Source organism: Serinus canaria, chromosome 10 (genome assembly GCF_022539315.1).
Source record: "Serinus canaria isolate serCan28SL12 chromosome 10, serCan2020, whole genome shotgun sequence".
Taxonomy (NCBI): domain Eukaryota; kingdom Metazoa; phylum Chordata; class Aves; order Passeriformes; family Fringillidae; genus Serinus; species Serinus canaria.
The window spans coordinates 11,146,644-11,171,453 of record NC_066324.1 but is presented as its reverse complement, the minus strand read 5'-3'; the positions used below and the strand labels follow the sequence as shown (position 1 = coordinate 11,171,453).

Here is a 24,810-nt window from a genome sequence, read left to right as displayed (position 1 = left end):
CATGAGTTATTAATTGCTGTCTGGCCCAGTAGAACCTTCTAACCTCAATTTTCCAGCAGAAATCATTAATGTTAATAACATAAGGCCCCTATTTGTGAGCCTTAAAGGAAATTTGGGGACAGGCTAAACAAAACATAATATAAGGAGAGACGCTGCGACAAGCATTCCTCATTAGCAGAGAAAATGGACAGTCTTCATTTAGCCTTGTTAGTGCACACAGTCATTTTATAATTTTTTATAAAATTCTTTGCATTCACCAGTGGAGTAGATCACAGGATTCTACTGAGTTACACCAACACCACATCCAGAGCACTTAAAAACACTTAATAGACACTCCCATGAGGAAGGGTACCTTCTTCTGAAATGTGCCATTATGAAATAGCTGTGGATTTATGATATCCTGCCTGTCTTTTGCAGGTGTGAGGTGGGAAGTACAATCAGGAGAGTCCAACCAAATGGTACATATGAATGTCCTAATCACTTGTGTCTTTGCTGCTTTTGTCCTGGGAGCCTTTATTGCGGGAGTGGCCGTTTACTGCTACCGGGATATATTTGTACGGAAATCCAGAAAAATACACAAAGACGCGGAATCGGCTCAGTCCTGCACTGACTCCAGCGGGAGCTTTGCCAAACTGAATGGGCTGTTTGACAGCCCTGTCAAGGAGTATCAGCAGAACATTGATTCACCCAAGCTGTACACAAACCTGCTGACCAGCAGAAAGGAGTTGCCTCCAAACGGCGATACCAAGTCCATGATGATGGACCACAGGGGACAGCCTCCAGAATTAGCTGCGCTTCCAACTCCTGAATCTACCCCAGTTCTCCAACAAAAGACTCTGCAGGCTATGAAGAGTCAGTCGGACAAAGCGCACGGTAACCTCAATGCTTCACGAAAGGAAACCCCGCTAAAAAGCCCTCAGTTTTTTCCTTCTAGTCCTCCCCCCCACTCTCCTCTAAGTCATGGACATATTCCCAGTGCTATTGTTCTTCCCAATGCTACCCATGACTACAACACATCTTTCTCAAATTCTAATGCGCACAAGGCGGACAAAAAGATGCAACATATTGATCATCCACTTACAAAATCATCCAGCAAAAGAGACCACAGGAGATCTGTTGATTCCAGGAACACCCTGAATGATTTTCTGAAACACTTAAATGAAACTACTAATAATCCCAAAGCAATTATGGGAGATATTCAAGTGGCCCACCAGACTTTAATGCTGGATCCAATGGGCAATATGTCTGAGGTCCCACCTAAGGTTCCCAACAGGGAGGCGTCTTTGTACTCTCCTCCATCGACTCTGCCGAGAAACAGTCCCACAAAACGAGTGGATGTTCCCACCACTCCTGCAGTACCAATGACCTCTTTGGAAAGGCAGAGGGGTTATCACAAAAATTCTTCACAGAGGCACTCAATATCTGCCCTTCCTAAAAACTTGAACTCACCAAATGGTGTTTTGTTATCCAGACAGCCAAGTATTAATCGTGGGGGGTACATGGCTCCCACGGCAGGCACTAAGATGGACTACATGCAAGGGACGCCTGTCAGCGTTCACCTCCAGCCTTCCTTGTCCAGGCAAAGCAGCTACACGAGCAATGGCACCCTGCCTCGCACAGGAATAAAGAGGACACCCTCCCTAAAACCCGACGTGCCACCAAAACCCTCATTCGTCCCTCAGACGACACCAGTCAGACCACTGAACAAATACAGCTACTAGGACATGTCTGTGCTAAAATGAGTGGGGCACTGACCTGTACAGGTTGTGAAATGATGTTGTGGTAGACACATAAGGCAGAGACTTGCTTGTTACTAAGGAGAACAAAGTGGCCAAAGAAACTGTCTTTACTTGATCAACATCTGTGTCTTGCCACATGTAGCTGTAGCAAGACTTCGTGTACTTGCTACAAGCAAACACAAAAAAAAAAACAAAGGAAAGTGCTGGTCATTACATTTCTTTTGTTTGGAGCTAAGGAGACATGTAGCACAATGGGGTGGGGGCTACGTTACTGTTCTAAATAGCTAAACAACAGTTGTTGGGAAAAAATCAGTAAGCAAATACTTGAAAAATGGGTTCCATTTTAGACTGCCATTAAGTGTGGTCATTCCCATTAAATGTGAACATTTTACTATGTATGCATTCACCTTGCCTCTTGCACAAATGTCAGAAAATGGTAATGTCTCAATGAATAGCTGGGTTAATAATCAATTTGCTGGAATTAAGTCTCTGGCCCAACTGTAGCATTATTTTTTTTCTCTCCATGTGTGTGGCATTTTGTTTTTGCCACAGATAAAGCTGTGCGTGTGCGTGGATGTGTGTGTGTGTGTACTGTACACACTAGGTTGTACTTAGATTCCCATTGCATCTTTTATGCTATGGAATTGTTTACATTGAGCATGACTGAACAAACAGATGACTCTGCCTTCTGCAGCCCGCTGGGCTCAGCTGGAGCCAGCTACGGATGAACTGCGCATCTCTGACAGCCTTCTGAGGGGAACGCCTGGATGAAAGAGCCACCCAGTCAAAGAGTGCAGATATGGTTAATTCTTCATAACTCTGGTATGCTGCTATTGATTCAGAGCTGTGCATTTCAAATCTAGTGTTTTGGGCTGGAACGGGGGAGTTTTACTGTGTTTCCACAGTGCCTCCATCCAATACCTGGCCACTGTGAACTTGAGCCCCTGTACTTCTCACTGAGGGCAGCTAATAGTCAGTTCACTTGGCAAACGCCTGTGTAACTGGAGAAGGTCACGTTTTTGTTGCGTTTAATGACGCCCTACACGCTGATAGACTCTTGTCAATAAAAAAGGAGAAACATTAATTGGCCTGGCAGAAGCAGTCTGTGAAAACTCAACAGTAGTGCAATCAATTTGTTTTTGTTGTGTAAAGTAAGGTTTGTTTTTTTTCCAAAGTCATGCAGGTAATGACAATATTCTGTAAATATTATGTGTGAGTTTACCTGAATCTGTGCATTTTGTGCCTTATTCATGCAAATGATAAAAGTACTAAAAAAAAATAATTAAATCTGTCAAGTGTTCTCACTATAGCACATATCTCCCGAGTGCCAGTTGTAAAACCTCTCAACAGCACCCAAAAAAAAAAAAAAAAAAAGATAAAACTCAAGAATAATTAATGGTAACTAAAGGCAGCCTACAGTCCAAGAAGACAGCAGCATTAAATCACCTTACCATGATAAACATTCCACTACAGCTCTCTGAAGGATCAAACAGTTATAATGTGAAATCAAATCAGGTTTCTAGGGTAATGGAACACCTGCTAAAGTTGTGTAAGCTATTTAGTAGGGTTTACAGTATCCACTTGCAGCTGATGTTCAACACAGATGGCTATTTTAGCTTTCAAACTACACACTACCACATTGTTTATTGAACATAACTATAGAAATAACCATGGCAGAGGAATATTCATGAATTAGTGGGACAAATAACTGCAACGGGTTTCAGAGACGGTGGAGATTTATATTATGTGTTCAAAGGAGAGAAAAGGTTAGTCACTAAAAACTGGATCTCTGTTACAGAACAAAGAATAAAGGATAGAAGTAGTCATTTTTTTCTTGTAAGGCTGTAAGGGACATTTATTTCCTGAGACCTCTGGATCCAAAAATCAATGATCTTTCTTCCTAAACACTTCTGTCTTGCAACTAAAACACTACAGATTAATAACTATTAAAATGTACTCAGTTGTCAGAAGACACAAACTGATCCGAATTCACTTTACAAATATTAATACAGATTTGTGTGACCCGGAAGATAAATGTATGTGAACCCTGATAACCTCCTGTAACATTGTGCTGCCTTGTAGATGGTAATGTGAGTTCTCTCAGTATTTATGTTGAAATTTCTAACATTCAACCTAGTCCTTATTCTGTTAATTTAATAATAAAAGATGCTTTATCCATTTGTGCAAAGGTAAACGCAGATTGTATCTTTTTTAATGGTACGGCATAAAAAAAGTAACCCTTAAATGAAGCTGCTCTATTACTATAGAGTACTTTAACATGTATAGATATCTTGTAAACTTGTATTGTGGATGTGTAAATAATACGTTCTTTGGGTTTTTAACACCGCATGTAAAGTCAAAATAAAATATTCCCATGTACTGAGTGTGCAATTTCATGATTGGGGCAGGTGTGTTGTGGGATTACCGTGGGGGAAATCTGTTTGCCTGCAGCAGCTCTGCGAGGAGGGCACAGAGCCCTCGGCCGCTCCCTGGCCTGCAGGACTTGCAGAGGTTGGGGTGACACACCAGGGTCCTGTGTGTCCTCTTCAGCCACTCTGAGCTCTGTGTCCCTGGGGGAGAGTCAAGGTCTGTCAGGGACTTTCGGCCTCCTGAGGTAAATACAAACATCAGAGTAGCCAGTGTGTGGTGGCAGAACTCAGTACAGAGTCAGGGCTGCCCACACAACACCAACACCAACACCATGCACTGAAGTTGATCTCTGGAGCTCCATCCAGGTTCCAGCTGGCCTGTGGTTCCTGCAAACCTTTCTTATTAAGGTCAAAAAAATACCAGTTTTGTGCAAATACAGTTCAGTTCTGAAAGAAGGTAGTGTGTTCCTTCTACCATGTAGATTACAAAAGACAGAGCTAATTCCTGGCCAGATTAATTGCTGATTCACATAGCAGGACATTCCTAAATACTTATTAATGCTTAGTAATTGAAAGTCACATTTCAGGCAGACAGTTAAAGCCCAACACAAAAATAGATGTTGTATATTTAGTATGTGCCAACATCCCACACAATTTTAAAATAATCAAGGTAATTTAGTATCAGAAAACAAATATAACATTCTTTTAATTAAAAGTTAATTTTAGATAGTGGATAAAAACGATTTTTTACACGATTATGCTGTCAAGGTATTAATCATTTGAAATTGCTGTGCATTTTATAACACTACAATGGCACCTAGTTGTATCTTACAAAAAAAAAAAAAATCTGAAGGAAAAAGAAATATGATGCTTTAAAAGTTCCAAAGCTAAAATGGCTCAATATATAATTTCTAGTACAAAAGAAAAATTTCTATTTTTTTTAATTAGTATGGGTTTTCTTCATTGGATGTATTCATATATGGAATGAAGCATCAAACACATACAGCTCTCACAACATGCTGCTTTCCCTCTATAAAATTAGCTATGCCTTTGACACCAGTGTCAGCCAGTGTGGCTAAAGGCTTTCCCTCTGGAGGGGCTGTACCTACCTGAGTCACCTTCAGCCAGCCATTAAAGGTCATCGTGAGAAAATGGGTTTTGTAGAAAAACCAGTTACAAATAACTGGCTTAGTGCATCTGCAGCACAAATCCTGGGATATATTTTGTTTAGAAAATGTCTCTATTTTATCTAAAATATGTCAAGTGACCATTTTCTGGGGTTCTGTGGTTTGGTCTGTATTGAACCAGCCTTCCCTTAACCAGTGATGTGGTGGCTGGATGGGTGTAGCCAGACCATCATCTCCCCACAAGCTCTGTTGGGCTACATGGTTTGTGCAAACATGGTGTGTGGTTTTATTCATTTATTTTTATTTTTAAATACCTGCAAATAAAAATTAGGAATTTTTTAGAAAAATAAGTACAAGAAAACTCACCCTTTACTAACAGAGAGGGTTTGTATCTGATGATGATGCCAAAGCAGCCACCTACAGCAGCCCTATTCTGAAAGGGAACTTCAACAAGAAAAAAAAGCTTGGCAAGAAAACAGAGTTTTTCTCCTCCAATGCTTTCCTGGGTCAGCCAGATGGTTTTAAGCATCCTAAGGTCTCTCTTGAAGAACAATCCAAAGCCACAGGTGATAAAGGAGCACCTGAAGGGCGCTTGATGTTCCTGGGGTCACCCCAGCAAGGGGAGGTCCCAGCACTATGGGATGTGGGGCAAGGCAGCTGTGGACACGGGAGGGAAGAGGAGAGGCTCCTGCTCAGCTCTGGCTTGCTTTGGGTTTTGTAGAAAAAAATCGTTTTGAACTGAACACAGACAAAACACCAAAGGGCTGCAGGCCTGTGCTAGTGAGATGATTGCAAGAAAACCAATTTGTAAAGATGTGAGTAGTTATCTCTATGACTGCACTGCCAGAACAAACCTATGGCCTTTTAAATTGGGGTCTTAAAGTAATCACAGTAGTTAGAAAAATCAGGATGCCTCTGTCTTAGTGCTGTCTTGCTAATGACTCACTCTGTGACCCTGGGAAGATTATGCAGGGTTTATGCAGTAAATGGCTCCTCAGAATGCAGTGGGTTTAGTGCAGTTGGTGTGTTCTGTACTGTTTTCTTCTTAATGCTTTTTCTCTGTGATTCTGAGCACCAGCAAGGACATCTTGCAGGTAAATAAAGGGAAAGAAAAATACCTTCCCATCTGGGAAAGGTTAGTATTTGCAGGAGTAGGGAAGAGTTGGTTGGTATTTCCCCAGGTGCCTATTAATTTCATGGCATGGAAAAATATTTTTTAAAAATTGATCACGACAAAATACCTCATAAATGCAGCATCTGCACTTCAGCTGGGATGTGCAAGCTTTTCATATAAAAAGTACTACCAGGAGACTAACATACCAAGACTGCATTTGTTGTTCAAATGTCATCATATCACAGTATGAAAGAGCAAGAAAGCAAAGGATTTGGAAGGAAAAAACCCACATTAAATATTTAAATAGATTCAGCTTTGCTTAGAGAAGTAGAGATTCTTGCCTTTTTATTCAACCCAGCTAAAGTTCAGCTGGTGTGAGGGCCTGACTCTGGTCCAGCCACTGGTGCCTGCAGGACTTGCAGAGGTTGGGGTGACACACCAGGGTCCTGTGTGTCCTCTTCAGCCACTCTGAGCTCTGTGTCCCTGGGGGAGAGTCAAGGTCTGTCAGGGACTTTCGGCCTCCTGAGGTAAATACAAACATCAGAGTAGCCAGTGTGTGGTGGCAGAACTCAGTACAGAGTCAGGGCTGCCCACACAACACCAACACCAACACCATGCACTGAAGTTGATCTCTGGAGCTCCATCCAGGTTCCAGCTGGCCTGTGGTTCCTGCAAACCTTTCTTATTAAGGTCAAAAAAATACCAGTTTTGTGCAAATACAGTTCAGTTCTGAAAGAAGGTAGTGTGTTCCTTCTACCATGTAGATTACAAAAGACAGAGCTAATTCCTGGCCAGATTAATTGCTGATTCACATAGCAGGACATTCCTAAATACTTATTAATGCTTAGTAATTGAAAGTCACATTTCAGGCAGACAGTTAAAGCCCAACACAAAAATAGATGTTGTATATTTAGTATGTGCCAACATCCCACACAATTTTAAAATAATCAAGGTAATTTAGTATCAGAAAACAAATATAACATTCTTTTAATTAAAAGTTAATTTTAGATAGTGGATAAAAACGATTTTTTACACGATTATGCTGTCAAGGTATTAATCATTTGAAATTGCTGTGCATTTTATAACACTACAATGGCACCTAGTTGTATCTTACAAAAAAAAAAAAAATCTGAAGGAAAAAGAAATATGATGCTTTAAAAGTTCCAAAGCTAAAATGGCTCAATATATAATTTCTAGTACAAAAGAAAAATTTCTATTTTTTTTAATTAGTATGGGTTTTCTTCATTGGATGTATTCATATATGGAATGAAGCATCAAACACATACAGCTCTCACAACATGCTGCTTTCCCTCTATAAAATTAGCTATGCCTTTGACACCAGTGTCAGCCAGTGTGGCTAAAGGCTTTCCCTCTGGAGGGGCTGTACCTACCTGAGTCACCTTCAGCCAGCCATTAAAGGTCATCGTGAGAAAATGGGTTTTGTAGAAAAACCAGTTACAAATAACTGGCTTAGTGCATCTGCAGCACAAATCCTGGGATATATTTTGTTTAGAAAATGTCTCTATTTTATCTAAAATATGTCAAGTGACCATTTTCTGGGGTTCTGTGGTTTGGTCTGTATTGAACCAGCCTTCCCTTAACCAGTGATGTGGTGGCTGGATGGGTGTAGCCAGACCATCATCTCCCCACAAGCTCTGTTGGGCTACATGGTTTGTGCAAACATGGTGTGTGGTTTTATTCATTTATTTTTATTTTTAAATACCTGCAAATAAAAATTAGGAATTTTTTAGAAAAATAAGTACAAGAAAACTCACCCTTTACTAACAGAGAGGGTTTGTATCTGATGATGATGCCAAAGCAGCCACCTACAGCAGCCCTATTCTGAAAGGGAACTTCAACAAGAAAAAAAAGCTTGGCAAGAAAACAGAGTTTTTCTCCTCCAATGCTTTCCTGGGTCAGCCAGATGGTTTTAAGCATCCTAAGGTCTCTCTTGAAGAACAATCCAAAGCCACAGGTGATAAAGGAGCACCTGAAGGGCGCTTGATGTTCCTGGGGTCACCCCAGCAAGGGGAGGTCCCAGCACTATGGGATGTGGGGCAAGGCAGCTGTGGACACGGGAGGGAAGAGGAGAGGCTCCTGCTCAGCTCTGGCTTGCTTTGGGTTTTGTAGAAAAAAATCGTTTTGAACTGAACACAGACAAAACACCAAAGGGCTGCAGGCCTGTGCTAGTGAGATGATTGCAAGAAAACCAATTTGTAAAGATGTGAGTAGTTATCTCTATGACTGCACTGCCAGAACAAACCTATGGCCTTTTAAATTGGGGTCTTAAAGTAATCACAGTAGTTAGAAAAATCAGGATGCCTCTGTCTTAGTGCTGTCTTGCTAATGACTCACTCTGTGACCCTGGGAAGATTATGCAGGGTTTATGCAGTAAATGGCTCCTCAGAATGCAGTGGGTTTAGTGCAGTTGGTGTGTTCTGTACTGTTTTCTTCTTAATGCTTTTTCTCTGTGATTCTGAGCACCAGCAAGGACATCTTGCAGGTAAATAAAGGGAAAGAAAAATACCTTCCCATCTGGGAAAGGTTAGTATTTGCAGGAGTAGGGAAGAGTTGGTTGGTATTTCCCCAGGTGCCTATTAATTTCATGGCATGGAAAAATATTTTTTAAAAATTGATCACGACAAAATACCTCATAAATGCAGCATCTGCACTTCAGCTGGGATGTGCAAGCTTTTCATATAAAAAGTACTACCAGGAGACTAACATACCAAGACTGCATTTGTTGTTCAAATGTCATCATATCACAGTATGAAAGAGCAAGAAAGCAAAGGATTTGGAAGGAAAAAACCCACATTAAATATTTAAATAGATTCAGCTTTGCTTAGAGAAGTAGAGATTCTTGCCTTTTTATTCAACCCAGCTAAAGTTCAGCTGGTGTGAGGGCCTGACTCTGGTCCAGCCACTGGTGCCTGCTTCCAAACAGTTTCACTGGCACACTACATTGGCCTGACACACGTCTGAAATTATGATCTGTCCCAAACTCTCAACTGAGAAACTGTTTCTGCTCTGCCTGAAATGAAATTTATTGGAAGTTCTGATTTTATTAGTGCATTCTGAATTCATCTGAGGGCCTGATTTATGGTCTCCTCACTTGTTTCTCTCCTACAGTCGCTGATAACTTTTCTGAGCTCTTCTCATTAAAATTGTAACTAGATCCCAGCCTGTGTTCTACAGAGAAGGCTGCTGACCAGAGCAGAGGTGTCAGAGGGTCCCCATGTTTAGGTAAGGATTGAGAATTCCTTGGCCTGCAGTGGTGGCCCTGCATCCTCCCCACCAGACTGGTGCCTCTACCCTTTATGTCAGCCAGAGTGTTGCTTAAGCTCCTGCAATGCTTTAAGGGTAGGGGAGGGGAAGAACAACTACCACATAGACAAGCTGTCCTGACCCTTTTCAGGAATGATCCCCATTTGCCAACATAAAGGAATATTATGACAGAAAAACTTGATGGCCAAAAAAATAAATCCCACCTCCCAAACTGACCCGCACACATCTTACTGTTCTTGTTTTGAGACTAAGAAGCTTGAGAATGAGAAGTTTTCCAGGGCAGAGTCTTACTGAACTGCACAAAAATGAACAAAGAATACCAGTTCTCCATGAAGGCCTTTCTGCAGCATCAAACCTGGCTGTAATAGCTGGTTTGTAACTTTTTCCAGTAGCTGACCTTAGTCATTGGCAGAGGCAGTCCATGAGCTCAGTGGTTTGCTTCTGTAGCAGTACTGACAGCCTCTAACATATGTCTGGACAGCTGCCTAGTAAGAGAAGAAAGGTGGCAACTGGCTTTTAATTTGGGTCACCTCAAGCACAGGGTTATTTCTGAAATCTTTGATTTACAATACTGGCCTCACATGAGGAAAAAATAATCAGAAACAGATCAGAGCAGATGAATCATAAAAGCAATGCATAAGCTGGCACCTTCCTTTTCTGTGCACTGAATATCCATGTGATTACTCTGATTTCCTCAGGAATACACGCTGGTCAATTAACAGCCTGAGATGTTTTTTTATTGTTAGAGACTAATGGCAAATTTTTATGATCAGGCCATGCTGTATAACTATGAATGGCCATTAGTCACAGGTTATCGTGCCTGGCCAACAATTAGGTGAGAGAGAAGCACTTTCCAATATTAATGTGGCATGTGAGAATTGATTTCTGTGAAAGCTTATGCATGCAGCTCTAACATTCAGTCTCTGTCACTGCTGCTGGGGTAAAATACTGCCTCCATCCAGGGAGATGGCAAAGCTGCATGGGCCAGGCCGTTGCCCTCACTCACTCAGCTGTCCCCAGAAAGCAAATGTTAAGGAGGTGTGAGCAAGGCCAAAGGAAAATGGGTTGCTCATCTGCAGGAGAGAATCTGCAACCCTCAGCATCATCTCTGGCCACAAGTGTTTGATAGGGATCAAAGCTTCAGGATAAGAAAAATGTCTCCGTAGGAATTACCTGCTTTTTCTGGTCATGGAAGAGTTTTCCAGCAGGTACTGTCAAGGGAACTGAACAGGCTTGCTTGGGCCAGCTGACATTTTGTGTGTGGAGTCCTCTTGCCATCCCTGGACTGCAGTGTGTGTGGCTGCAAGTCTGCTCTTAAATTCACTAGCAAATCACATCAAATATTGGACTCAACTGAGATATAAGGTGCCAAATGCTGAGCTCCCAGGCACAAGAGAAAAGCCAGGTGAAGGTACCCGGAGAGCTCACTGAGACTGCTGGGAAGGCACTCCTGGTGCTAACAGAAGTAGAAGACGGTGTCTTGAGTTTTTATCAAAATCATAAAATCACAGAATGATTGAGGTTGGATTGGACCTGAGATCATCTGTTTCATGACCCCTGCTTAAGCAGGGCCACCTGGAGCTACTCAAGCATTCAGGAAATCACTGACCTGAGCTAGGACCCTGGACTGAATGACAGTAAAAATGATTATTCATCCTTAAAACCTTTTCTAAAAGAAAGATTAGATGGGTCTTCTAGCAGACAGGTGAAGTCTTCCTTCTACCCAGACCGAGGGGAGTTTAGATATCCAACTACTCTTTTTATTGCAACACTTACTTCTCTTTGACAAGCATAGAGTGCACATCTCAAACAGTCCTTCTCTGTTCAGCTCCCAGAGGATATCTGCCGAGCCTAATGCACAGCGCGCCGTTCTCCGTGCGAGCCTTTCATCTGAAATGACATCACGATCAAAGGCAAGGTTATACAGAGTGCAACACACTGAGAAAGTCATGTGATATTTCAGAGCTGCTTCATTACTGGGATGACAGTTCAGAAAGTACTCGAAAATGACATTTTACTATACATGATATGTTCCATATTACAAGCATTCCTTGCTAGTCCCTGCTGCTTCAGTTAAACTGCGGTACTGGGTAAAAGACTGGATTTGCTCTTCCACAGGAACCAAACTCCAGGTAGAATTGCTCCCCATACTCTGAGGGAGGGGATAAGTCTCAAAAGGCTCCAACTACAAAAGGTATTCTAGACCAGGAGGAGCAAAATATCACATAGGACACAAAGCAAGATCAGTTGTCAAAAATATACTTTTTGCCACATTTCAGATGAAAACCATTTAGAAACCTGTCATGTCAACTTGATGGCAGGAGGGAGGAGAAAATGTTTGCCCTGAAACTGGTTGACAGAATGGACAGCTTTATGATGTTGGCTTCTAATAAAATCTTGCACAAATGCCACCCAGCTAACAATGTCAGCAGTTTCTATCTAAACCCAGTACTGGAGCTTTTACACTCCTCTTTGTGTTCTGTGAAACACAGTCTAACTTGCTTTGCACAGAACAATAAATAACCTGTCAGGAAGCTGCACTTTACTATTTTAGTAGTTGCTTGTTCTTTCATAAAATCCGTCCAGTGAAGGCTTCTCTCCTGAACTGGTGCTTTGTAGGATACTCCAGCCCCACTCTACTCTGCTTCAGATGCAAAGTGAAGTCAGGATCAGAGGAGCTCAGCTTCAAAATGGCAGACTTCACCTTTGTTATGTCACTCAATCTCACCCCCAAGCTTGTCACAGCATGAATGACAAGGCAGAACATTCTCCAGGATGGTTCCCTATTAAGTCCTTCCTATCAAGCATGGGCTCCTCCATGTCAGTGTAACTCAGGTATTGACATTTGTCTCTCTGAAAATTTCCCCAGATCTCAATCTCTCTGAAAATTTTCTCCAGATCTCAATCAAACACCCATAATAGGGTCAGGGAGAGCAGTGGGGCAACAGACCCAAGCCAGGGGTCTGAAAGCAAGCTGGAAAAGTGACAGAAACCAGCAGGGGATCCATGTCTAAATGCCACTCATGCCTTTGAAAATCCCCTCAGCTGTTAGGCCTATTTAATCCTTGCTCTCTGTTCAGACATTAACAAAGACGCCAGCTCTGATGTGCAACATTCACCCTGTAGACATGGGGAAGACCCATGGCATCACTGGACAACACACCAAATCCCCTAATCCCAGCCCTACAGACACCAACTAGCTAATGCCTCCTGATGACAACAGAATTTCAACCAACAACCACAGACTTACAAAGTCCCTAATACCTTTTTTAAGAATTTCTCTACTATCCAAGATTACATTGGATAGTAGAGAAATTCTTTAAAAAGTGTTAGGGACTTTGCTTCCAGCGAGGCTACTTTCCTCGCTGGGTTTTTCTGCTGTTATGGCTGTTGTTTTAAAATAAAGCAATTCTGGAATACTAATAAGTCTATGTGAATTCTTTTCCCCCTAAGATTATTACAAACATTGACATTAAATGTACTAGCCTGAACTCAGTTTCTGTCTGATTTAATAAATTTATGCCAGCCAACCAGCAATTTTTTTTTTAATTAACCCTGGAGGTTAAATGGAAGTTTACTAAAATGAGAATATGTTAAATGAATAGCTTCTCTTGCCTTCTTTCAGGAAGTCTCTCTCTTACCCCAATAATCAGTTCAGCTGCAAAGAGATCAATAAGGTCTTTCAATTCAATGAGTAGAAGGCATACATTAAAAGGTTGGTAACAAACCTGATATACTGGAGAAGATATTTCAGCTTTTATGGGTTTTTTTGACACTAAATCTATCTGCTAAAAATTCTTGAGAAAAGGTTACTGCCCATACACTAATATTGCCAAATGGCATCATTTGTTAGTAGTGCTTGGGAAGATATCCTGGCATTTATCCACAAACACAAGTCTTGTCTGTTAAATCCTCATTACAGAAGAAAGCACACTTTTAATCTTAAAGCAAAAAACAGCTCCAGAAGCCAACCATTGTTGGCTCTTTCCATGCCATAAATGAGGACAGCAGGTTATCCTTTCCTAGACTGTAAAATCCCAGCTGAATTCTGCCCTTCCCATGAAGGAGACTCCCACCTAACAGCTCACCAGGTGCTATGTGTGCAGCCCAATACCCTGCACACATCCCCTTGTCCCCCAGGTGCTGTTACACCTGTCTCTACACAGGAGCTGGGTATTGCTCACCCCAGGAGCGGTCACTCACAACAGTTCAGTGCAGGTCATGCTTGTGAGCTAAGATTAAATTCACCATAATTTAGTGTCAGTCTCACTGAAGGACATGGAACAGTATAAAACCCTTCAGCTGTATCCCCTTTTGGGCTGTAATTATACCAATAGCTTTAGATCATTAAATGTACCCATCATCATACTTCTATCGATCGCAAGCCAAACGTGCAGGCTCCCAGGGAGAAGAGTGAGTTTTTAAGAGAGTTGAACTGGAACAAGAACTCAATGACAGCATCCATGTAGAGCAGCAGAGCTGAGCTGTGCAGCTCCCAGCAGAGCAGCCAGCATGTTTACATCCACTGCAGGAGGATGTGTTCCCAGAATTTCATGCCGCAGAATCCTCTGCGTGGATTTAAATCCTCAGAGACACAGAAGTCTCGGTTTATTCCTGTGATACTTTAGTAAAACAGAAATCACCTGGCAGATGCTTCTAGTCATGTTTGGCAGGAATTTACTAACACTGGTTCAGTTCTCATCACAGTCTTGAGTTCTCCTCAGTGGCCCCATTTAGTTCTTGTTAACACAACTAGCACTCAGGAAAGTGCTCAAAGTAAAGCGCCCTATAGGAGGTGCCTGACTGAAATAAGCATTTCAATTAGATTCATTAAGTAAGTTATTACTTGCTAATTGAATAGCAACAGACTGCTAAGGATCACTTACTGAGGTCTAATAAGTATGTAAGAGTGAAATCTACTCTTCATGTAATTCCATCAGCAATAAACTAGTATAATTAGCTTCTTACTAACAAACTTAAATTGTGGGGAATGTTGAGGCAGATAATTGGCACTTAGGAAGATACCTATAGCAAGTTAGTGGGGTATCAATTAACATACTTATGAAATGTCAGTTTAAACTCTGAACAAATAATTTATAACTATGGGCTTGGGTACTTACTTAAAAGCTATTTAAATGTTTAAACTTTCATATTCATAAAAAAAATTTAAAACAAGTCTTCTCACAGCTCTTTTTAAAAAAAATATTACATATGTTTCATTTCCAGGTGCATAACCTATGAATTACCTTCAATAACCATCAATAAGGACTCTGGGGGTGCTGGCTATAAATCCTGACATGTGAGTGGTTCAAGGACCTGTTTTTCCAGGCTGCTGTCTCCTCAGGAGCATGCTTGCCTTTCACCCCTCACTCTCTCACACATCTGAAGCCTATTTAGCAACCTATTTTCACAAAATTGTGCTTCCAAAGGAGTATTAATCATCTGAGAAAGAGCTAATCCTTGCTCCCTGCACTTTCAGACTCGATCATCACAGGACCTCACCCTAGTTTGATCAAATTAGAGGTTCATACCCCATGACAGTGAAGCCTCATTTTATTACATAGAGAACCTGAGGCACCAAAGCAGCAACTTTTGTACAGAGATGTCATGGGATCAATTCCTTCCCCAGGATATAGTAGATAAAATACCTTTCTAAGTCATTTGGACCAACCAGCCTGAGTGAGGGAACAACATACACAGTAATTGTCTGGTCAGGAGAAGCAGCAACAGAACTAACATTTATGCCTCTAGTCCAGGGAGCTTACCACAGCTCCATCTTTTCCTAAAGATATTCTCCAGATGTTCTGGAAATTCTTTGTCTTCATGTTAGAAACTGAAATCTCTCTGACTTAGTATGCAGCTTGGCTGAATGAAGCATTTTGCAATGGCACAGTGTGTGTGGAGCACTTCTGTTTGTATGCAAAACCTGAGCCCTCAAACCCAACAGAGGCCTTGGGAGGAAGGCAAGAAACTCCCATTTCAGGGAGCAAGGGCAACTGGTGGTGGCAGAGGTGTTGGACTGGAGCCTCAGTGCAGGTGTTTGCCTGCAGTGAAGGTGGAGGCAGAGGCTCAGAGGTGGGAGGATGCCAGGGCAGGAGAACCGAGGACAGCAGGCAAGAGTCTCCAGCTGGGCACACCAGGGTGTGGAGCAGACAAGGTGCAAGGGAAGGGGAATACAGGGCTGGAATCTGAGCCTGGGTGAGGACAGGAGGGCCAGGAAGCAGGAAGTTATTGGCAAGGGTAGTAGTACTTGCCATTTAAAGGGTATCTGTGCAAACCAATTTTAGAAACTTCTTTTTTAAATTGGGTTCACCCCTCCCTCTTCCCCACATACAGAAACACACGCTGATCCATCATCTATTTTAAAAAATTGTCAGCATATCCCTGTCAGCTAGCTGTGATTTTTTTTTTCAGCTATGCCAGCAAAAGCCCTAATGTAGACACAGATATAATATGAGCAAAAGAGGAAAAAAAAGTTTATTTTTGCCAATACAGCTTCTTTTGCTCAGGCAACTGATACAAGTTATATTTTTGCAGGTTTTTTTTTTTTTTTCTAGCGTAAGCTTCTGCACTCTGAGTGATTGCACTGTCAGTGCAGCTGTGCACTAGGTTCAAAAAAGGTGTCCACAAGACCTTAAATTGTGCTGGGGAAAGGACAGGACCCAGCACTGTGAAATCCTGTCAGTGCCTGGAGCTCATAGGCATGGATGCAATAAAAATACAAAATAATACAGAATTTCAAGCCCTCTGTTCCCAAGCTCCAGAGAAATGGCAGCCAAATTTTCCTCACTTCCCAGCCTTCCCAAGAAGCAGCTTCAGCCCAGTGCAGCACTGCAGGTAATCAATGTCTTCTTAGGGTAAATTATATCCTAAAACTTAGAGCTGCTTCAGTGTCCAGAAGCTGAGAAGTATGGAAGGACTTTTCTGTTCTGTATGAATGGAACAAAACTTAAGCATCTAGAGGGAAAGGCAATCTCAAATTATAAATAATGCAGAAACTCCAACATACCTTTTAAAGCCTCAGTCCCCTTATAATTTAATGTTTGAAATGCTATGCTATTCCTTTGGAAGCTTTTCTCTCTCCACTGCTGATGATGGTCCATCTTCTTAGACACTTGAATAATGTCTCTCTTCCTCTTGTAACACCTTTTTTGACTGCTGCTCATGCATAGTAATGCTAATAATCTTGCAGCTTTCAGCAACATTTTTCTTCCTTTAAATGAAAGCCTAGTTTTATGCAGGGCTGTTTTGTTCAGTACCTTGTCTCCTGCATGCCCCTTTCACTGCACAGGGTACCTGTGTACATACAAATGTCTATTTACTGCTGCCCATTATGAGCTGTTCATGTTCCATTTAGCAGCACGCAGGAGAATGGGACTAATTGATTACCTATATTGTATAAATTTTAGCAAACCATAAATGATACAGTCAAGATTAGCTTGCCATTATATTCACTATTTTACAAATCTATAAGTAAGCATAATCCCTCCCAAAAGAACTTATACCATCATTAACCAGGGACCTTGTGCATGTGAAATGGTCTTGATACCCGGCAAATTATACAGCAGATAATACCATGTGCAGTCAAGTAGAAGGATGTATTTTATACTACCTGACAACCACAGAGTTTTACAGTTCTTTCCTTAGAGAAGATGAATTCAGATCCTATCGCCTCCTAAATGTAATAATGTAAGTATAGACAATAGATAAGTATTAAGCTCATTTGTCAAGGGAAACTAGGCAATTCACCTCAGGTCATGAAGCAAGAAAGGACAAAAAAAAGCAAACAGAATACAAAATTTAACTGTTAGTCCAGTCCTATAACTGGTGGGACCACACTAATGTGCTTTGTGCTTCTAAGTTATTTTTAAGCACCTTTTCAGTCATCATTAAATGTTAAAAGGATCTTGTATCTTTTGGAAAGGGTGCAGTTGAAGATCCTGGCTATTTCCAAAGCTTCCTGAAATAGAAATCCTCACGTGTAAATGGCCAGTATAGAATTACAGCTGCATTTTATATAAATAATTCTGGTAGTAAACCTGGACTAAAATCATTCTAATGACTTTGATACAAGTGCACAGTTGGTCTGTGAACTTGCAGCCGCTGCAAAGAGTAATCACGTTAATCTGAACACTATTCCAATGGCAGCTGACAACGAAATGAACACCAAAGTAGTCAGCTCTGGCCTCTCCTGCTTATTTAACCAATGTTCCTGCTGCACTTAATATTATCACTGTAAAATCCAGAGAGAACCCTTCTCCTTAAATATAGTCTGGAAACAAAGTCGTAGGCTGCATTCTCAGAAGCAGTCACACACTATTAAAACAGAAGAAGCAAATTATAAACAAGAGTTTAGAATAAAGGTGAAAAACACAGACACCTTCAGAACACTGAACATGATTATAGCAAGTGCCATCATTTGCTTTCCCTTTGAGTTGGTGTTAACAAGTAAAGCATTTTACTTGTCTTTGTTTACTAGGAGAACATAAATACTGCATAAACTACATCTTCTTGCCAACTAAGCTTTGTCTGCAGGATGGCAGTTTGTTCTAACGATGCTTACACTTTCAAAGAGTTGAAAGCTCAGTGGCTGAGCAGGAACAATGTGTAATGCTATATGCATGTGAAATGCATTCTTCATTAATAAGTACTTGAGAAACCTTAAATATCTCAGCTGGGGATTGCCCAAAGTTCTGCACTGCTCATTAGGACCTATCTCCAACAAGTATTTCATGAAACATCTGAATTTGGAGTCTAGATCCTAGTCTAAATAGAGGCTTCCTAAATGATTTAAAGCCACCTTTCCTAGGAAGAGGATCATAAAAGATGCATTGGCATAAAAGGTGCTTTGGCACCTCAGGTCTTTCTGAGGTGCCAGTGCACTACTAGACAAGCCAGCAGTGCCCTTCCTAGGCCTTCTGTGTGTTCTGGCTTCCCTCATTTTTCCCAAGGAAGCCCCTCTTCCTCGTGTACAGAGTGGCTGCCCAGAGCTCTGCAGGCTCCCTTCAAGGTGCCAGCTGCCCCATGCCTTGATGCACTAACACCAAAGCAGCTGGGATCCTGGTGAAGCCTTCCTGTCCTGGGTACAGCATTGCCAAGCAGGGCTGTATAAACACCTACAGTCCCCACGAGCTTCACAGGGCCACCCAGCTAGCATGGAATAATTTTATACAGAAGAGCTTCAAGGTGGCTCTGAATGGAGAGCCACAGCACTGAGTGGGCTCCTTGTGGATATTCTTGCAGAGCAAACATCGAGTGATGACAGGGAAGGCTCTTGCATTATTGTGTGCTATTTCACGGGGATAGAAAAAGCCCCATCTGTCCTTAGCTTCCCACCAGGCAGGCACAGGGGTTTCAGCCAATTCAGCATGAGCTGATCTAAACTCAACTCTTTCAGTCTGCCTGTGATGGGCTGGTTCTACCTCCAGAACAGCAAGCTGGCCAGAGACCTGTTGTTAGGACCTATGGACGGAGGAAGGAGGAACAGTTTCTACTCGGTGCAAAAATGGAGCTGGGCTTATGAAAGAAATTGCATCAAAATCTGTCTTTCAATCAGCCCAAGGATGAAATGCCCTGAGTGTGTTTTCCTTGCTTGAACAACCTGATTCTGATTTCCTATTTCCCATGGAAGCAAAACAAAAGAAATTATATATCTAAGCATGGCTCCTCTATCTAACACAAACTAGGCTGTACTCCACAGATTGCTGGATGAAAAATTAGCATCAAATACCAGTATGCAGTGTGTAACATCTGGAAAAATATTATAGAGCCATCTTCATTATATTTTAGAAGAGAAGAGAAACCTGTAAATTGCAGAAGGTATAAGAAGAAGTTCTAACAGATTGTACATTGTTGGGGACTCTATTTCCAGCTGTGGAAAACCTGATAATAAAGCACACTATCACCTCAAAGTTCAAACATAAGCAGAAACAAGGCAGCCCCCATGGAGAGCTTCCATGCAATATGGGCTTTCAAAATGGCAGCTCCCCACAGGTTAGAAAAAGTCTGGATGCTTCGGAGCAAGTCTGAAAATGTTTAAAGGATCAAGGTGTAGCCTTGAGTAAGATATTCCTTTTTTTGTATCTTTGGGGGACATTTTCCTTGTTTTGTGCATTACATAAAAGAGAGTGAGGACACTTAACTTATAATAATATCCTCGATAAGCATATATTCTTAGGAGAATAAAACGAGGATGATTAGAAAGCAAAAACAAAGGAGACAGGAGGAATTCTAGGGACAAAATGTTCTTGACTGGCTGTGGAGAAAAAAAAAATCAAGTGCTGCAAAACAGCAGCCCCTGTTATTTGCAAACACGTACCAAGGAGGCTGAGAATAGATCCAATGACAGCTGCAGCCTAATTGATAGGAGACTCGCCTAACAGGTTGTCAGACTGCTGCGTGGCTTCAGTCCAGGCCACGTTGCTGGAGGCGCAATGTTAGAAATACTGACAAACGTTTACTAAAAATAAATAAAAAATATTCCAGGGCAAAGGGAAATATGGCTCCAAGTGACTGCTTGCAAAATTGTGTTAGATCTCTAGGAAAGAGGAAAGTAAGCAGCAAAACGTGTGAGAGTCCCCCCAGGGCCTGCAGGACAGACACAGGCAGCCTGCCAAGGCACTCCAGGATTGTGCTGCCTGTCAGGAACGTTGGCTCTGGGTGTGCTGAGAGCAGCTCTCCACAGAGGCAACAAAAATAACCACCAGATCAGCAAAGAGCACAATCAGGAAAGTTGACTAGCTGCAAAAGAAAATTATATTAGATGTATAGAGATGGATCTGTTTAATGGCAGGAAGGAAACCGCAGGGAAGTCTTTGAGCTCTTTTCTTACTTACCAGGAAAAGGATGTATGGTTTCCTTGACCAGTAGGGATGGGAAAAACTATGAGAGTTGAAAACGGCTTAGGTACAGCCCTCAGCCCTCAGCCCATCTCATGCAATACACTCACAGCCAGTCACATTTGGGAGTCTTTGAACGCATTCAGCTACATGCTAGGACAGAAAGCTTGAAAGAATCCTTGGTCTTGAGCTCCCAAGGCAGCAAGGCATCCAAGCAAGCTGCAGAGCAGAGAGGTGAACAAGAGAAAGCTAAAGCAGAAGGAGGAGGGGGAAAGCGAGAAGCCGCATGGATGAAAGCCTGTTAGGACTGTGAAGGCTGCTCTCTTTGAAGGAGATCCAACCTTGGTAAAGCTGAGACTATGTGGGAGGAAAACAATCTTCTGAAGGTAACACCTAACATTTTAAGAGGCACCTAGGGCAGGAATATTGCTGTGCATGTGTGCACAGAGAAACCGTGGGACATGAGTACACAGTCCCTCTGGATTTACTAGGACTACTGATCAGACCAGTATAGTCAATGCCTGAAGAGAGCTGAGAAAAACAGCACTGGTTGAGTTCTCCATCTCTCCTCGTTGTCTTGGGATTACTGCACTTGACACTTCTCTGTTATTCTCTGGTGAAAACAAACACATTCAGAATTCATTCCCAAAAAAATACTTCACTAATTTTTATACAAAGGAACTTGGGAACAAGCACTTTCTTTATTTGGTCATATCCTGATATTAATTTCTGTCTCTGAGAATGTCCAAAAACATTGTGAAATACCCATAAACAATGTTATGCAGAACAAACCAAGTAACTTGAAATAACACTAAGCTTATAAACTTCTCCATCTTCATACACTGCAAAAGAGAGGCAAAATGGAGCCAGGAATCATTTGCTGCTCTCTCCTTTATGGAAATTGACATTAGGTCTTTATGATCCCTGAATTAAAACTCAGAGGGCACTGAGTTTTTCCACAGCAACATACAGAGATCTAACAGAGGGCCACCAGGAAAATCAGTGGAGAAGCCATATGGCTAACAACTCTCCAGGGTACATTCAATATATGCTCCTCAGCCCTGAACAAACCCCTAGGTAGCTAAGGAGAATACGAAAATTACTCACAAGTCAAGGCAGTCTGGATGAGTGGAGCTCACTGCAGCCAAGGGTGCTGCCACGTGACAGTGAGGCACTGTCAGAAATGGGTTTCAGAGGTAGATTTCTACAGAAATCTGAAATCCCAGCCTCCTCCTCAAATATCCCCCTTGAGAGCAACTGCTAGGAGACACTCCTCCTTTACTAGGTAAATTCAGCAGCTGTTTCCAGTATGGAAAATAGGGAATAACAAACAAGAAATTCAGAGCAAGAATCATGAAACAAAAAGTTACTAATAAATGGAGCCAAATTTCTCAAAAGTTTTGTGCTTGGTGGATGTGTGTGTACATACAAATACCCAGTTTATGCATGAAGACTGTCTGCTAATTATAGGAGGAGGTGAGCCTATTTTCAAGCTTTACAACCAAATCACCTCTGGATTGTGCACATTCTGAGAGTATCAAATTAAGAAAATTAAATCACACAAAATTTTGCCACACATTCACAGCCCCAGATCTGACTTAATCTATTAGTTACCCCTCTGCTGTTAACAGTAATGAAAACCCAATCCTTCACCTATGGGGAATGTAAAGTCCTGTGGAGAGTTTGCCTTCTGCTCCATAAGCCTCAGCACTCAGCACAGTCCAAGGTGCTGTGTGGGAGAGAAGACTGTGGACAGAACCACTATTTTTGTATTTTTATGAAAAAGGCTCCCTGAAGAGTATCCTTGCATCACATTACTGCACGAATGGTATTACAGCTTTTGCTGGAAAACAAGCACCTCAATTTTTCACATGAATTTTCCCCCCCGCCCCTTATAAAAGCCTCCAACTTGGACTGGGTGAAATTTAGAAGCACAATCCCCTTACTGACCTTAACAGAAACAAGATTGAGCTCAATAATAAGCTTTTATTTAAGGCAGATAGGCTCTTTTGTACTGTGTTTTTGTAACTTCACTAGACCTTAGAAAGCATTAACCTGTTTTGAATTCGCAACACTACTCCTTAAATAGTGGACTCTCACCCCAGAGAGCAAGGATGTTGGAACACTGACCTCCTGCATCCAGGGACTTTGATCATGAGTATGCATCCCAGAACTGAAGGTCAGGTTTAGATCTCAGCTCAGTATATGAGCACATAGTGGGAGTGAGGAGTTATTTTCTAGGGCACATGAGTCAAATGCTCCATGCTGATAGAGAAAATGGTATGGTTACTGAATGTAAAGGAGTTGCTGCTTCTTTACAGCCAGCCCACTTCAACAGAAACCTCTGTTGAAGAAAATAATGCGGAACACTTTCCTACTGAAAGATCTTGTTTATTGAAAAGGAGCAAGAGATGTGAGATAGCAGAGCACAGGAATATGCAAATATGGTTTGGGGTTTTACCATAAAAACATCTTTCTGCTTTTAAATGGAGCAAACCATAGTTAGTCCATTTCCCCAGACAGCACAATCAGAATTTTTGAAATGCCGTTAATTATTCATAAATTGCATCTGTGTCATCCCAAGAAGCCCATCTAGCCACAGTGCTCAAAATTCAAAAAAGGGCTGCACATGTCAGAAGGGGATCCAAAGCCCCATACACCAAACTGCCAGAGCACAAATCTGCACATTTGAAGCTCCATCCCTTATTGGAGCATAAATCCTGGGCAAAGCTGCATGAATCTTCAGCAGGGTTTCAACACTCAAAGTGACACAGTCATTTTCTGTATAGTTTTTTTGAGCTTTCAGGCACTCACCTGGGCTCCTGCTATGCTGCAACCAACCAGCATTTTATTCACCTTTCATGTAAAGAAAAGTGTTTTCTACTCTGCTTTCAGCAGTATAGTTTATAATTAATTTATAACTCAAGTGATTTGAGTTTCAGTTACCATTATTCAAGGCTGACATACAGCAGGCATTGGCACCACAGGTCAAGGCCATTTGTTGACCATTCCTGATGCTCTTCAACATAGCAACAGAACTGCTCAAGAACATCCTCACTGCAATTTGAGAACTGCAATCTCCAAATGTGTTCCTTCAGCAGGTTCACACTTTCCTTTGGCTATGACAGTAAAACTCATCTCTGTGGGATACTACCCAGGACAAAATGGTGCAAAGAATTCCCCAGAGGCGCAGTGCCTTACAGCCCCACTGTCTGTGCTAAACATACTTCTGGCAATAAATCCAAATCCCACTATGGATGACAAGAGCAACAAAAAACCCAACTACCTACTTGAAACACCCTAAACAGCCCCCTGTAGCCCAAGTGACTGCTGTTGGGAGACAATAGATGATACAATTAACTATTCACAACAGACAATGATTTCGGGTACTATTGGGAGGTACATGGAGGAAGGAAAAAAACATTATTCAGCAGAGCACTACTGCCATAAGCTACAAGATCATGCTAGCACAACATTCTACCTTTGTCCTTTAGCACATTAAGGATCAATTCCTCAGGTTTTACTAAAGAAACAGACTGTAAAACTAAGCCCAAGTCCTTACTCACTATCATAAACATTTCCAGGTACACACACTTTCTTCCACCAGAAAGGAAGAAGCCCTGTACTACGAAGGACACCACAACCAGCAAACCCCCTTTCTGCACACCTCTGCAATGGCCTCAAAGAAGGCACTGGGCAATGCTGGATCCGAGCCTTCCTTCATTCTTCTACAGTCCTGTATGCAGTGACTAAAAGTTGTATATTGCCCATCAATGTTTTGGCACTTACTGCAGGGCTGGAGTGGAACAGCTTCTGTTTGGCTGCTGTTCACCACCCCCAAATTAGTGGTTTTCTTAATCATGCGAATAACAGTTGTTTTGTCAAGAAGCATTCTTAAATCACTATCAATTCAAATAAAGACTTTGCTAATCCTTCAAGCCATGCCAAACAGGCAGGTCACAACAGTTTCAGGGCAATCTTTTATACTTTACTGCTATCAGAAAGGATGCTTTACCTGAATTGTTGGTATTGGAACTCTTTCTGTTTAAAATGCTCAGGAAGAAACTGTCTTCCTCATAGGTGCTGCAACATCAGAGATTACATGTTAGTTAATAAAGTTCAAGTGCCACATGAGAAGATTAAGCATATGTACTAAACATTATTTCTACAGCTTTGGTCTTATAAGGCACACCTAACAGCCCATTAATGATCAAGTTGTCACTATTATTATTTACTGATAGCAAACACTGTGTCATGGTACAAAGGGAAATAATATCTACTCCTTGCCCCAGTGAGAAAGATTCAATCACTTGGCTTCAATGAAGAACTCAAAGGGGC

At 41.7% G+C, this 24,810-nt stretch overlaps 1 protein-coding gene and 1 long non-coding RNA gene across 11 annotated transcripts in view; one reads left to right on the top strand and one right to left on the bottom strand.

Moving 5' to 3' along the window:
* SEMA6D (semaphorin 6D) overlaps positions 1-4,118 on the top strand; it is a 167,109-nt gene extending 162,991 nt beyond the window's left edge. For all 8 annotated transcript variants that reach the window (XM_030228295.2, XM_050978359.1, XM_050978361.1 and 5 more), the window contains one exon: positions 418-4,118. In XM_030228295.2, the coding sequence (XP_030084155.1) occupies positions 418-1,721 (1,304 nt within the window). In that variant the 3' untranslated portion in view covers positions 1,722-4,118. The remainder of the gene's footprint in view (positions 1-417) is intronic.
* Positions 1-24,810, bottom strand: part of LOC127059978 (uncharacterized) — a 78,653-nt gene that overhangs the window by 10,523 nt on the left and 43,320 nt on the right. For 2 of the 3 annotated variants that reach the window (XR_007778403.1, XR_007778404.1), the window contains exon 2: positions 11,411-11,524. This is a non-coding gene — a long non-coding RNA (uncharacterized LOC127059978). Of the gene's footprint in view, positions 1-6,834; positions 10,120-11,410; positions 11,525-24,810 lie in introns of those variants that run through there. The other variant, XR_007778405.1, reaches the window with a different exon arrangement.